The following is a 14,994-nucleotide window of genomic DNA, read 5'->3' as shown; positions in this document are numbered from 1 at the left end:
GTAGGAGAGGAGTTCTTCTTCAACCACTAGTAAATATTAAGGCCTAAAGTAACAAAAAGTTAATAACCATTTGTGGCCGCGTAATCATAGTCGTGTCCATTGAAGGTAACGCGAGCCGTCACCGTCTGGTAACGTGAGCGCGTTCGCCGCGCTCGTGTGTATCGGCCAGCAAGGCTGTCGCTGCCTTACCTTTTACTTCGGATTAAGAGCGGACCTCAAATTACCGCACATAAACAATCCAACGATTTTTAAGGCTCAGTGCCACCAATTTATTGTTATTTCTCACTGTACCACAGAATAAATACTAGCCAGAGGTACACAGACTTGTCAATTCATCTCCAGTTTTGTGTCCCTTTCCGTGAGAGTAAAACGAACAAATATCAAACAAATTTTATTAAATACCTATTTACATTTTAATAATAAACATTTTACTATAAATGTACTAGCCAATTGTTTGTATTTTACATTATTTACAAATACAAATTTCATTTAACGTAAATTATATATAAATACAATTGGTTTATAAACATTAATTTAGATCGCAATGAGTATTTTGTTAATTAGATTTACTAAAAATACTTTTTCGATAAGTTTTATATTTTGTACATTCAAATGCCTAGTTGATGTATTTGTACTAAATCATTGCAATGGACTATTATAATAAGCGATGTTAAACTAAACTAAAGAAGCATTAAACTAAAAATAAATAAAGTTAGACTGCTACGTTTTAAAATATACATACTGCACAAACATATTTATTTAAATTTTGCTAATTTTTATTTAGTACATTTAATATTGATATCCTGACATAATTATAAACATACAAAAATTCAAATATTGTTGTATTTTTTATTTAATTTATTATTACAATTACATTTACTAGTGTAGGTTTTGGAATGGATTTAGCCAATAAAATTATACTTATTATCTCCAAGAAAATAATCACATAGCAGAACCATAGGGCAGTGATAGCGGTATCGACTCCTCAAAGACAAAACTTATTTGAATATAAATATATTTTGTGATTTATTGACATGCTAGCAATAGCAGGACAATCGGAAACACATTTAATTAACAGTTTAAATTAAGACGATAGCCCTCTTCATGTACGAGTAAGTATTACGCCATTAGTTCACAATCTTGATCCAGCCAATACACCCAGCCTGACCTACTACAACCATGTTTGAAGAATTGGTATACTCGTACATTGACAAGCGCATTATCCGACACAATAGCAAATTGTCCCCATCGCCCGGCACTTGCGCGATTGTTAAGGTCTTATTATAAGTTATTTTACAGCATACGTTTCCGCAATCTGGCAGAAGTAATGCTGTAATTCTTTTATTCCGATTGTCCTATACAATTTGTGCTGTAAGTAAAAGTATGTGTGATGTTGTCTAGCCGAAGTTCTCGAAATGGTGAATGAAATACGGCAGCCTGCGCGTGCGGTTGACTTGTTCGCACGCAGACATGATGGATTTGGTGAGCGGCCGCGGCCCACACGAGAACACACCGATCTTGGATACCTAGCAAATAAATTTTACTTAGTTTATTTGTAACGTTAAAGCCAATGTAGATTTATAGGTGTCCTTGCTAAAGATGCTTATCGATCTGATAGTAAAGACGTTTTGAAATATCTAGATAGACAAGCGAAAGGATTTAGTTGATGAAATTGTCATCATTATCATTTCAGTTACAGGATGTCCACTACTGAACATAGGTTTCTCCCAATGACTTCCAGAATAGTTGGTTAGAAGCCTTTACCTAGTTGATACAGGAGGATTTTCTTTTCTTTTTCTTCTAGGACGAATGTTATTAATTTATCTAAAATAATTTAAGAAATGACATTGCAAAAATTTTCCTGTTGTGATAATACTCACGTAGCTATGCTTCTTCTGCACGAACTTGAGGAACGAGGACATGTCAGGCCGGCCGAAGTGGTTGACGGCCTTCAGCCCCGTGAACATCGACGTGCGCGACAGTCGCTGGAAGTGGTTCTCGCAGATGTACTATAGAAGAAACAAACAATTCATGAGAAGACCCCGTTGGACAAACTCCATTTGTTCATTCATCCTTACTTACAAGTCGAATATTTGGTTTCTTAGGTAGAATCATCATTGGGTTAAACGCGGTTGGCGTAGAATAGGAAACCAATTAGACAGAAAAAACCTATGACGTGGAATTCCAAATGTCCTATACAATCAAATTTTTGCAATCACTAGCCGGAATTCTAGCCCAATTAACTCTCCAATCCTATTATTAAAAGATCTATGATGTCATATAACGGTACCATGCCAGGTGATCACTAGACAAAAGATAAAATAAAAGAATAAAAATGCTAAACCTGTTTTTTTGTTACTAAGGCGTAATAATACCTTTGTTTAGATATACCTATAAAGAAACACGTATCTGAGGTCATGTATGAGGAAATGACAACCTAAAAATATTACGAAACATCTAAACAACTTTAGAAGTAATAGGAAAGTTTTGTGTAAAAAATGCTATTATAAAGTAGAAGTTTATAAATAACTAAAAGAAATAAGTGTGCTTATGTTCTGCATTCACATAAATGTTGCATAAAAGAGGCTAACAATATTGACTGAGTTTCTTGCTCAGCATCTTCTCAAAAGATCTGAGGTGGAATTGTGTAAAGCAATCGTACCTAATCATTTGACAGTTCATAACGTACGATAAAGTCAGTTAAACAAAGCGTTTGACAGAATAATCGTACGTTATGAACTGTCAAATGATTACGATTGCTTTACACAATTCCACCTCTGAACTTTTGTCTCGATTTGATACTCTTGAACCAGTGATAGTTAAGGTAAACTACTACCTAACCATTTTACAGAACAAAAATGTCTTTACCAGCATAGTTGTCCTCAGGTCGAACTTGTGGAAGAACTGCGTGATGAAGATGTGGATCTCCAGCACGTTGGTGACGTCCTTGCGCTCCACGTCGCGGAGCACGTCGATGAACCACTCGAAGTGCTTGTGCGAGGGGCAGATCCATAGGAAGTACACCTTGGGGACAAACAATTAAAGCTTTTTTTTTATCCACAACGAGGAAGCTCTTGGCCTGTATCTCACCTGATGGTAGGTAAGTGATGATCAGGCTGAAGGTGGAGGCGAGCTTTACCCGGAATCCTCAACCACGGAGGAACTGGCTATCTTATCTCTAACTGCCGGAACACAACAATGCTGTTAATATTGTTGTTATGGCGACAGACTTAGGTAGGATGGTGGTAGCTAGCCAGGCGGACTTGGAACAAGCCCTACTACCAACCAAATCGAACAGAAAAATCTGCCCTCACTGGGATTCAAACCCGGGACCTCTGCGTCCGAAGCAGGTGGTCTTACCACTAGACCACAGAGGCGGTTAATGCTTGGTTTGGTCCACCATGGTGGAGCGGAGCGGAGAAATGTTTTGAACAACCAAACCGATTTCATTCAGATTCAGATTGAATGAAATTGACAGAATGAAATCTAATCTGATAATCAAAAAAATTCTTCGCTCCGAACCGCCTTGGTGGAAACCGGGCCTAATAATGTAGAGATACGCGGTGCTAACTTAGAGAATCTAACCAAATTCCTCTATGGGTGTTAAGGATGTTTATGTTTACAGCACACGCCTGCATAGTTTGGGCAGGCCTGTTCATCTCCGCGAGTTCACATCGAAAACAAAACACGCACGATAGCCCACCTACAGGAGGCGATTCGACAAGGCGTCACATACGAGATACGAGCGAGCATTGACACACGCACGCGTACTCTTGTATAATGGAAAAAAATAAAAAAATACTGTGTAAAAAATACTGTGCAGTATTTAACTGCCTAAATAATAATAAAAACACACAATGTACTTTTTTTAAGTTGCCTGAAGACACTGAGAGGTAAATAAGTGGTTATTGTTATTCATGATAATTCATGTATTTCTTCCGACATTTTCGGCGATTTGGCACTTCACGTCACACATTAGTTTGCCGAAGTTCGCCGAGCCAGCTATTGTCAATTATTATAGGTGTCAAACAGGATAGGGTCTTTGCGCTGGTTTTCGTCCAACTATCGGAGTTGCCAACTTTGTGATCTTAAAATACCCTTACATAATTGTATCATATTATTTTATGTCGTTCGAGTGCTCATAAAGGCAGTCAACTAAAGTCCATACTGCAACGCACACACAATCCGCACCGTAACGTAAACGCCTTGCCTCGCCGATGACAGTGCGCGAAGGGCAATGACAGCTCGCAAAACACTGACGTATATCAATGTCTCATGGACTTGGCGTAACTTTAAAATAAACGTACTCGGTACATTACGCACACATTTACACGCATTATAAATACATACACGATTTAAGAAAACAACATGGCCGCAATATAGGCAATCAGCTGACAGGTATTTGTGTGTGTGTGTGCGTGTAGTTGTCAGCTGATTGCCTATAAATATGTTGTTTTCTTAAATCTTGTATGTAGGTACCTACTCGGCACAAGTCAGGTAGTTAGTGACGTCACATGAAAATGTTGCCAGAATGAGTACTGACCAAACATTATCTATTTCTTTTTTTTATACATCACCAGTAGGCCTAGGATGCGCGCCGTGATAAGCTTTTATCACGCCATTTTATCGATTTTACGCGATAGGCCCATACATTTGTCGTCTAAAATCGTCGATAAGATTTTATCACGGCGCGCATCCTAGCCCGGCTGGGGTAAGTTAGAAAGAGATAAACAGCTGTTTGTCATTAATTTGTCGAATTTTTGTATAGATCTATATTTCCTCTCCACTATTACCTCCATGCCACAAAAGGCGATACGTTGTTGATCCCTTTCCGAGTTGATTTGCCTGCTATATGACCTGAGCTTTGCTTTAAAAAAATGACCCTTAGTCATCTAAGATTTAATTTTGTATGAAGAAGTTTAATAAACACTTAAAATTGTGTTTATAATGCTATCAATTAGACATACGTGCCAAAAACTTTTCCTGTCAGCACGTTTTTTTTCTAGCGCGATGATTTCTGCAATGTACCGGTGACCGGTGTATGGCCGCGCATTTACGTAATTTTTTGGAACTCACTACTTTTTAAATTACATTTTCATTTAGGTAGAACTGTTGCTTAGGCATTATAGATTGCAACAAAACTAGCGCGGGATGGCTACTGCCTTCTGTGAATACAATACTTTGTATTCAAATTTTACGCATGTGTTTATGGCAGCTCAGTGAAATGGACGAAAACCGAAGTTAGAAAACCAGCACAATGACCCTACTTTCAAAAATTAATATTGCGATTTTATAAATCACTTAAACAACTTTATATTAATTTGCGGGTACGCCGGGACAGCTCGTAAAACAAATTCATTATTTACATATTACTAATTTATCAACTTTGTTCATTGTTAGTTCATTAGTTGTTCGTGTTTCGTTTGGGTTAGACCAAGAGCTGAATGCAAAAAATAAATGTTACTTAATTATATTAATCCTACAAAAAACGGACGGACGTGTGCAAGTCTAATAGCCATATACTTGGTTAACTCATTTTAAAAAGTGCACAAAAACGTTCTATGTTCAGACAGACTATATGACGAATCTATAAGGGTTCCGTTTTTGCCATTTGGCTACGGAACCCTAAATACCGTATCAAAATCTGTTGCATAGTTTTAAAGATCTAAGCATACGAGGCTTCCGGCGACTGGGACCGCAATTAACTGGGACCGCGGTCCCAGTCGCCGGATAGGTAAAAAATAAATAATTTTCTTCCGGCAACTGGGACCACTCATAGATAACTTAGAAAAATATATTATTCAGGCCAAAATTGGTACAGTCATACGAAAAAAAACTAAATTATTTATATGAATATCATTGACTCGTTCTAGACATGATTTTAAACTATGCGCTTAGTAATAAGTAGATTAAGCTAGGCCATTTTTACATAATTCACACGTGCAGGTAAACACAAAGGGAATTATTATGATTGTATAATACTATCGCTTTCTAACTCAAGTTCGCTTTGCCTGTCGATTTGAGGCTTTGGTCATCTCATACCCCTTGATCTTATACCGCGGTATCAGTTGACCTAATGCAATTTTTGAATTGGACATTTCATCCCGTTGATGTATTTTACGTCTTGTACAGACATGAAACAAATACTAATATTGGACTGAATACTTTAAAGCATTTTCTACCAGTAAATTATTATTTACTGAATTTCATAAAATATGTAGTACAACATATTTTAATGCTTATTATTTTTTCCCTTAGAAGCTACTATAAATAAATCCACTATAAATCTACTATAAATACTATAAATCAAACGACTGATTTTTTTATTAAATCAGTATAACCAAGCTATGGTGAATATTAATAATAATTGATGTTTCAAAATTAAAAAGGATTTTTCTTCAATTATTAAAATTAAAAATTTTCGTTTGACTGTACATTTTTTGACTTCAGTTATCATTTACGAGTGGTCCCAGTTGCCGGAAGAATATTATTTATATTTTACGGATCCGGCGACTGGGACCGCGGTCCCAGTTAATTGCGGTCCCAGTCGCCGGAAGCCTCAAGCATACATAGGGACAGACAGACAGGAAAGCGACTTTTTTTATAATTATTACGTAGTGATGATGGGCATATAGACCAAATAAAGACATTTTGATTTAAGGGGGGGACATCGTAAGAGCCATTCACATTTTTATTAGAAAGTTAATAAATTAATATATTTAGGTTTTTGAAATCTAAAACAGCCAGGAAATCAAAGAGGCAAACATGATACCTTTGTGATTTTATAGGAATTTTATTGTAAAACACGGTCATATTAAACTTTCATAAAAAAATCCACAGGTAAATGTTTTTTTCGAGAAATTTTTTTTCTAATCGTGTTTTCGAAAATGTCATCCCATCACACATACGTTCTGTAATACATAATATTGAAAACAGTGCGAAATATCGTCTATATATCCGGTGTTTATAGGAATTTTATTGTAAAACACGGTCATATTAAACTTTTATAAAAAAATCCAGAGGTAAATGTTTTTTTTCGAGAAAAATTTATTCTAATCGTGTTTTCGAAAATGTCATCCCATCACACATACGTTCTGTAATACATAATATTGAAAACAGTGCGAAATATCGTCAATAGGCTAGTTTCCTAAAAAAAATTTTTTAGTCCGTAATGTTTAATATCAAAAAATATTGGACACGTATATTTTTATTTGTCAATCTAACAAATAATTACATAGTTATGGTGCGTTGAAGTTCCGCACGACGTCACAACGTGCGGCACTTTTATGCACGCATTGACGTCACGGGCCTCTTCTTATGAACTTTGGCGCGCTTTATCTCTTTAAATTTTCATTAGTTTGAAAAAGTGAAAAATACGTGTAGAGTATTTTTTGATAAGTTAACTGACGGACTAATTAAAACTCTTGCTTTTTGACCCAGGAAACATCCCTATTGCAGTTTTCACATACTAAGGGCCCATAATGAAATTAGTATAATGTTTGTTTATGTAATACAATTTGGTTTGAAATACCTACTGAATTGAATTTTTATTTCTTACTAGCTTTTTGGCTTCGCCCACGTGAAATAAATTGTCACAGTTATGTGTGTTATAAAATATTTAGGTGCTAGCTCTTACACTATATAACTGGCGGCCGCATGTAGCTGCGCGTTGCCGCGAAGAGCAGTGAATGCAAGTGTGGTGCGCTAGATGGCGACACAGTAGCTTCTTGTAGCAGTCAGCCCTATGGCATCAAGACAGTACCGATCACTGACGTATGTCAACAAAACGGTGCTCGACTCTTAAGACAAGCTAAATTACACCATATTGTTGATGACATTGAGCATACATTTTTTTGAATACCTTCGCGAAGAAAAACTTCTGTACGTACCTAGTACTTATTATTATTCTGTGGTTTGGGGAACTCGTACTTATGTCATTGCTGATATTTTTATAATGAGGCAAAGCGGACAAGACGTCGATTGTTGTTTTCCTTAACCGTAGCTAGAGGACATAAAAGGGATTTTTGCGGTTTCATAATCATCACAATTTGGTTTATTTAAAAAAAAGCGAAGATAATAGGTGCTTATGAAATAGAGGACATTCGGCATTTGACCTTTAATCCACAATTAAATGGTAGACTTAATTAAAATATTGTGTTTACTTACCTTCTTGCACGCAACTCCAGAGTATCTATTGGTAGAGGTCCCGAAGACGAGGTCGTTGAGGATGGAAGCGTAGGGCGTGACGCCGATGCCGCCGCCCACCATCACGGCCACCTCGAACTTGTACCAGTCTTGGTTGCCCCCGCCAAATGGACCTTGGATCCTAGACAAATAGTGAAATAGGGCTAAATCTTCTCTTTGTTAGGGATCCTTAACAAAAAGTAAGGCTTTTCATTCCAACGTATTTGTGGATCGAGTTAATTGTTGGAAAAGTCTAACGAGTAAGAAAATTACGAGGGGTCATCATTTCACAAAAAATATTGATTTAATTGAAAATAATTGAAGATGTTTTTCTTAATATCGTGCTATAGGTACTCCTTTAAACAATTTTCGCTGTCTTAATTAACCTTCAATACGACGATGTCTTACGAACTGACCTAGAAAGTAGTTAAGGACAGCACAGGTCACTCCCTAATGTAGGTAAGTGTTTAAACAAGTGGCGTTATATGCAATTTTTGTTTATATAAATAATAGTTATGGCCCCTACTGGGACGTGATGTATGAGGAAAATGTTAGACCTTTACAAGCCAGTTTCACTTTTTACCTAATTTGTTTGGGTAACGCCTTATACTGTGTAGTAATAAACGACATACAGTTTGGATAGGTGTCAAAAGTTTAAATGTGATGAACATTTATTTAAATACAGAAACGTGTTATACTCGTGTACTTTCCAAATTAGGGGAATAAAATTGAAGGTTGACAAGCAAGGTAGTAAGCATACCTTATCTTAGGCTGATCTTCAGGATTATAGTTGCAAGGATCAAAGTAGTTCCTGAGCTTCCACGTCCAAGGTCCTTGGGCTTTGATATGACATGAGAGGAAGTTCTCATGAGGAGCTGACGTCAGAGTAAACGAGTGGAACTCCTCTTTCTTGAATGCAGTACATGCTAATCGGACCCATTGACCTGACGATTAGAGATTGATAGATTAGGAATTTAGTATGTGTTAAAAAGATTTATTTAAATTTTTTCCTTATTTTTATTGTCTTACCGGACAAGTATTTGAGGTTAGGTGGCCTGTAAAACTTTATCTTTATTACGTCTGATGGCAGCATTTCAGTCTCAAGCACATCTAGAGCTAAGTATTTTGTACGCAGAGATACGACCTGAAAGAAAAGTGTGTGATTATTTATTTTACATTGTTATTTTAACAATGAATCAGTTAAGTCCGTTATGCTTTTTATTAATTAATTAATATAGGTAGTATCAAATAATTTAAGTTTAAGGAGTGCTCTCCATTTATCATCATAACAGTAACCTTAACGGTCTTATTCATAATAAAATGCTAATATAGGTTTAAAACCTACATTAGCTAAAACGTTTGATAGGCTTAAAACACTCTTATAAACCTCTGATAAAAAACGTTATTCATAATCGTTTATAAACCTTTGATAGCTAAAACAGAGTTTAATATTTTCTTTCCACAGACTATACAAAAAGAATGAACGAAAACAGCTTTTTTGGTGATTTAACTTGGTGGACCATGTAAAATCATAGACAAATCGCAGAAAAAAAAAACAAAAAATTGGCAGCTGTGACGTTTTACTTACTGACATTGACATTTGGCACGAAAATTTAATAAAGTTTTCGGTTTTTTCGATCAACTCCCAAGTTTTATCAAACTTTTATAAAACTTGGGATTGTATGTTCTGGATTCTGTACCTCTTACCCTGTACTCTGCAATAAGCTCTTACGACGACCCGGCTAGTTACATCGGATACTAATTATGTCCATGACGAAGGAGAACAGACCGCCTAAAAGGCAACGATCAGAAAACTGGTTGGAGGAAGATAAGGTAGTACTTATTTTTAGCCTGATAAAGTGCCTACTAATTTTTGTAGCATGGTTTTATTTATGTTTGACGCCTAGTGTTTGCTTTTCAGTATTTGCTGAAAGAGTTGGTGAAAGAAAGAGTAAATGCAATCGAAAATAAAAATACAGACACTAACACGAATAAACGGAAGGTTGCGGCTTGGGCTGATTTACAAACAACGTTGGTACATCTTTTGATTTCTGCCTTCAATATAAAATTTTGCCTTTACCTGTAATTCAAAATCCTGTCATTTCTTTTTCAGGTTTAGTTCAATGTGCGCTGGTATGAACCGCTCCATTACCCAGTTAAAATCGCAATGGAGCCTCATAAAAATCAGTGCGAAGAAAGACAAGACCATTGCTAGGCAGGCTCAAATTAAAACTGGCGGTGGTCCACCATTATCAGTGCCTGACGATAGGGCTGATGATATAGCATCTTGGTTGCCCAATGAATTTGTAGTCGATGTTAACAGATTTGACTCGGACTCAAATAAAAGTGAATTAATTAACATTCAAGAGGAGGAATCAACTCAAAATACGCAAGATCAGGAATTGATAAATAATGAAGAAATCCAATATGAATTGGTGGTACTTGATGAAGAAATAGAAGATACACATGCTTGTACTACTAGAGGCATATTGGAAGATAAAGAAAATAAAAAAGTAGAGGCAAAAGAAAATAAAGCAAAACCTAATTTTAAAGCACCAGCAATCAAAAAAAAAAGGAAACTGTTAAACAAAGAAGGCTTAATTGATTTAAGCAAAGTTAGGATTTCCGAAATTGCAGAAACAGAATCAAAATGCCGGATTGAACTGCATGAAGTTCAAATGGAAAACGAACGGAAGAAAGGGAGAAACTTGGATCTTGAGCATCAATTATTACAGGAAAAACTTAAATATTACACTCACATTAATAAAGAATAATAAGTCTTTTGATGTTAAAGTTTTTCAAGTACTAACAGATTCTAAATAATAAGTTAGTTCCTCCCTTACTTCTGTTTGTTTTTAATTTGTATTTTATGCAGTTCCAATCCGCATTTTGATTGTGTTTCTGCAATATATTTAGACGGCTATGAATATGTTTACTAGTCATAACTTAATAAGAGTTTGAGATTACTATTAACTAGCTGTTGCCCACGACTCCGCCTGCGTAGACTACTATTTCTGTAACCTACAGGATCTGTGCATTTTTCCAGGATAAAAAGAAGCCTATATGTTATTCGAGACTATATAATCTATCTGTTTTAGCAATTTATTTGTTTATAAGAATTGAACTGTGATTTTTAGTAAGTAAGTTTAATAATTGTACTTAAATTAGTGATATAAAGTAAATACACATATGCCTAGTCACAAACATTCGCCTTTATAATAATAGTGTAAATTATGGTTATTTTGTTTTAAATGTAGAAGGTTGATAACCTCCGAATAGAAACGTTTATACTTAAGCAATTTCTTTGTTTTAAAGAATTGAACTGTGATTTTTAATAAGTAAGTTTGTTGAAACTAATTGTACTTAAATTAGTGATATAAAGTAATTTGTTTTGAATTTTTGCAGAATAATTGCTTTTTTAAAGAGAACTACAGGTTTTGTTTTTGTGATAGTAACAAATTGGACTGAAAATTGAAATACAGGTATTTTTCAATCAAATATTCTTTTTATTTTCATTAAGATGCCAGGAACAGTATCTGAAAAATTAAAATACAACATTTTCATGAACTCAAATGACATTACATAAAAGTAAATCGTTGGAATTTATCAAAATGTATTTTAGTACCATTCAAAAATGTTGATTTATAAAATTTTGTAGTATCAACTGCGACCTACGCCTCAACAATGAAGGTCGGTTGTCGTGAACACTGTTCTCCGTCGAAAGTTGCGGAGTTACAGGGACCTGCTCCATATGTTGTTCTGAAAAATATTATGAATTTGTCAACATTTTGTCATAAAGATTTGTATTCCTTATGTACAGTCAAATTGATAACATTTACCTAACAATGTGTCATTCATATCAATGGCTATATTATGTAATACAGCCAATGCTATGATCACAGCTTTTCCATTTTGGAGGCTTACTGGTAAGCCATGGAGTAGGCATTGGAACCGCTGCTTCCACACCCCAAAACACCTTTCAACAGTGTTCCTAGTTGAGATGTGAGCATTATTGTATGCTTCTTCTTCTGGACGACTAGGCCTTAAAATAGGTGTAAATAGATATGGCAGAAGAGGGTAGCCCGAATCGCCAATAAGGCGTCCTCTAAACTGCCTATCCTCAAATCGTTGTTTTATATTGCTCTCCATAAAAATTCGACTGTCATGTGTACTGCCTCGCCATCTAGCCACTATATCCATTATTTTGAGGTCAGCATCACAGACAACCTAAAATAAAAAAAACAGTATCCTGTAGGTAATCCATCCAATAATATAGTGTTGAATGTTGCTAAAATTTAGATCATACAAAGTAAAAATTATAGACATTATTAAAACAAATCTTTCTCTGTTGTAAACTGTATAAAATCAAAATATATTTTACCTGAACATTCAGGGAATAATAGCCTTTTCTATTAATATAGTACTGGGCCATGTCACCTCCGGTTTTTTTAATTTTAATGTGGGTGCAATCTATGGCTCCTATCACCCCAGGAAAATTTTTAATTGCTCTAAATTTGGCACTAATTCTTTCCTGCTCTCCTATAGTGATAGGCATTTTGATGAAGGAATTTGCCTTATTCGCGATTGCATGCGCGACTCTGGCGCATATCCGGCTCACTGTCGGCTGACTTAGGCCATGGAGGTCACCAGCATCATCTTGTACCTGAAAATGTATGAAAATAATTATAGCAGCCACGACAAAGGGATAAAATAAAACACTTTTTTGTGCTTACCTCACGACGTCCCCAACATCTTATGGCCACTAAAACTTGCAGTTCAGGACACGTGCCACCACCTCTAGCGCTCTGAACCAGATCATCTTCCACCAAATCTATGATGGTGCGCACTGTGTCCTTATTGAACCTATATTTTATTTTAAAATTTAGGTCCCGCAAATCGAATGGGTTGCTTCGTTGGCGGTAGAGCTTTCTACGTCGCGCTGGGTCGGCATTATTGGCTAAATGCACAATTGCATTTATAGCATTCATTTTCACAAGCAAGGATCACAGCAAGGATATTTTGAATAAATAAACCAACGAAGTGACATTCATATGAAATGACATTTATAAAAGTTAGGTTAAAATAGGTTTATTAGAGCTTTAAACAAGGCCCGAGCTCTCGATAACTTATCACACAGTTATAAGAGGATTTTAGCGCTAAATGACGATTATGAATAACAATTTTTATCAAACGTTTTATAAACCTCTAATAAGCATTTGATAAAATGTGAAAAATGATTATGAATAAGACCGTAAAACTCATAGTACATGACAAGGTCTGATCAAGATACAGAGCTAGAAGTCAAGGTTTGTCAAATTGTTATAATGCATAGAGCCACTACTTATGTCAGCAAGAGTCATCCTATTTTCAAGTAGGTACTCGCATATTTAAGTAGTGGAAATCCTTGGGGGAGTCCTTTGTCAAGCAACGTGCTTTGTATGTAAATATGACTTTTTTTCTCCACAAACCTTATCTAATGTATAAATGATGGCAGGTCCCAAGAAGAAGATCCAGAATCGTGGTGCGCCAGTAAGTCTAGCCAAACCGTGCACAAGGCATAGCGCGTATAGCGCTACGTGTAGGGAATGCGCGCGCCAAAACCAGGAGTATGCGCGTTTGCGGATAGTCGGATGTGCGAACACGAAGATTATGCACATTATTATGAACAGCAGCACTCCGCTTACACCTGCAATTGTAACTCAGTATAAAAATTGCTAGTTTCATGCCAAAAATGGGACATTTGGTGGAAGCTGTGAGAATAGTCATGTCAGACACTATGGCGACTCATGAAGTCTGTCAGTGTGCTTACCATGAGTTTAGGTGTGCTCGCTAGCGACTACGTAAAAAAATGACATATAGTGTATGACATATTGTGCAGCGCCTCTAGCGGCTACTTTCAAGAAATAAAATCTTCATAGATTTTTTTGACGTATTCGCTAGCAAGCACACCTAACGTAAACTCATGGTAAGCACACTGGTGATTCCTAGTTATTACAAAGCATATAAATTGTTATTATATTTGTTGATATTAAATAAATCGTACCTGTAACTGTCTGGAACACCCAATATGTGATACCAGGCCTGAAATCTGACGTGAAGTGAACTTCTTTTGTGAGACAGCGTAGGTTTTCAACCGGCTGAGTGGATACGTGGTAGAAGTTGACCATGTGGCCCGCGGTGTGGAGTAGTGAGAAGAATAGAGCTGTGCACGCGACTATCTTGTGGAATTGGATGCTGGAGTCTAGGGGAATGTACTGCTGGATGCTGAATTCCTGTAAATAATAATCTTAATTCTTTACCTGGTAGTTTAGTCTCAACTGCAGGAAAATGGCCCTTCCTAATTTACCAGAGACAAAAGAGACGATTTGGCCTACTCTCCTCATTGGCAGACGGATTGGGGAGGCTCGGGTTGTGAGAAATTCTTTGTCAGCAACAAAAAAGTCATTTGCATTTCATAAACATCTTTAAAGGTGTACAGTTAGGTGCTCATGTCGACTATCACGTTACACGAGAGATAGCATCTCACGATGGCGAGATAATGCGGCCGTGTCAGGTGAAAAGTTCAACTCCGTGGACGTTTTTTGCGAACACGCATGTTTGATGACATGATATTGTTGTGTTAAAAGCAGACACGGAATTCCCCCGTTTTGCATTTTCCTCATAGGATTTTTTTTGTTTTTAATTTAAGTACTTTACATTAGGGGAAGTCAGAGATATAGATTTTCCTTAAAGTGATATTATTTTCCTTATTACAAGTATTTATCTATTTCCTTTCTTGCTTAATTACCTATTTTAAAATGACGAAAAACA

At 36.2% G+C, this 14,994-nt stretch overlaps 2 protein-coding genes across 4 annotated transcripts in view; both read right to left on the bottom strand.

Moving 5' to 3' along the window:
• Positions 1 to 409: 409 nt before the first annotated feature.
• The window catches only part of LOC135075169 (dual oxidase), a 53,193-nt gene continuing 38,608 nt past the window's right edge, over positions 410 to 14,994 (bottom strand). For all 3 annotated transcript variants that reach the window (XM_063969524.1, XM_063969525.1, XM_063969526.1), the window contains 8 exons: positions 14,228 to 14,456; positions 13,653 to 13,870; positions 9,214 to 9,328; positions 8,945 to 9,128; positions 8,167 to 8,326; positions 2,869 to 3,024; positions 1,881 to 2,009; positions 410 to 1,526 (listed from right to left, as the gene is read on the bottom strand). In XM_063969524.1, coding sequence (XP_063825594.1) covers positions 1,398 to 1,526; positions 1,881 to 2,009; positions 2,869 to 3,024; positions 8,167 to 8,326; positions 8,945 to 9,128; positions 9,214 to 9,328; positions 13,653 to 13,870; positions 14,228 to 14,456 — 1,320 coding nt within the window. In that variant the 3' untranslated portion in view covers positions 410 to 1,397. The remainder of the gene's footprint in view (positions 1,527 to 1,880; positions 2,010 to 2,868; positions 3,025 to 8,166; positions 8,327 to 8,944; positions 9,129 to 9,213; positions 9,329 to 13,652; positions 13,871 to 14,227; positions 14,457 to 14,994) is intronic.
• Positions 11,687 to 13,439, bottom strand: LOC135075577 (putative nuclease HARBI1). Its single transcript, XM_063969997.1, has 5 exons — positions 12,918 to 13,439; positions 12,566 to 12,847; positions 12,024 to 12,411; positions 11,810 to 11,943; positions 11,687 to 11,720 (listed from the first exon to the last, which is right to left on the bottom strand). The coding sequence occupies exons 1-4, from the start codon at positions 13,170 to 13,172 to the stop codon at positions 11,813 to 11,815; spliced, it is 1,056 nt and encodes a 351-aa protein (XP_063826067.1). The 5' UTR covers positions 13,173 to 13,439; the 3' UTR covers positions 11,687 to 11,720; positions 11,810 to 11,812.

The sequence above is a fragment of the Ostrinia nubilalis genome, chromosome 10 (genome assembly GCF_963855985.1).
Source record: "Ostrinia nubilalis chromosome 10, ilOstNubi1.1, whole genome shotgun sequence".
Taxonomy (NCBI): Eukaryota; Metazoa; Arthropoda; class Insecta; order Lepidoptera; family Crambidae; genus Ostrinia; species Ostrinia nubilalis.
This window is presented reverse-complemented; position numbering and strand designations above follow the sequence as displayed.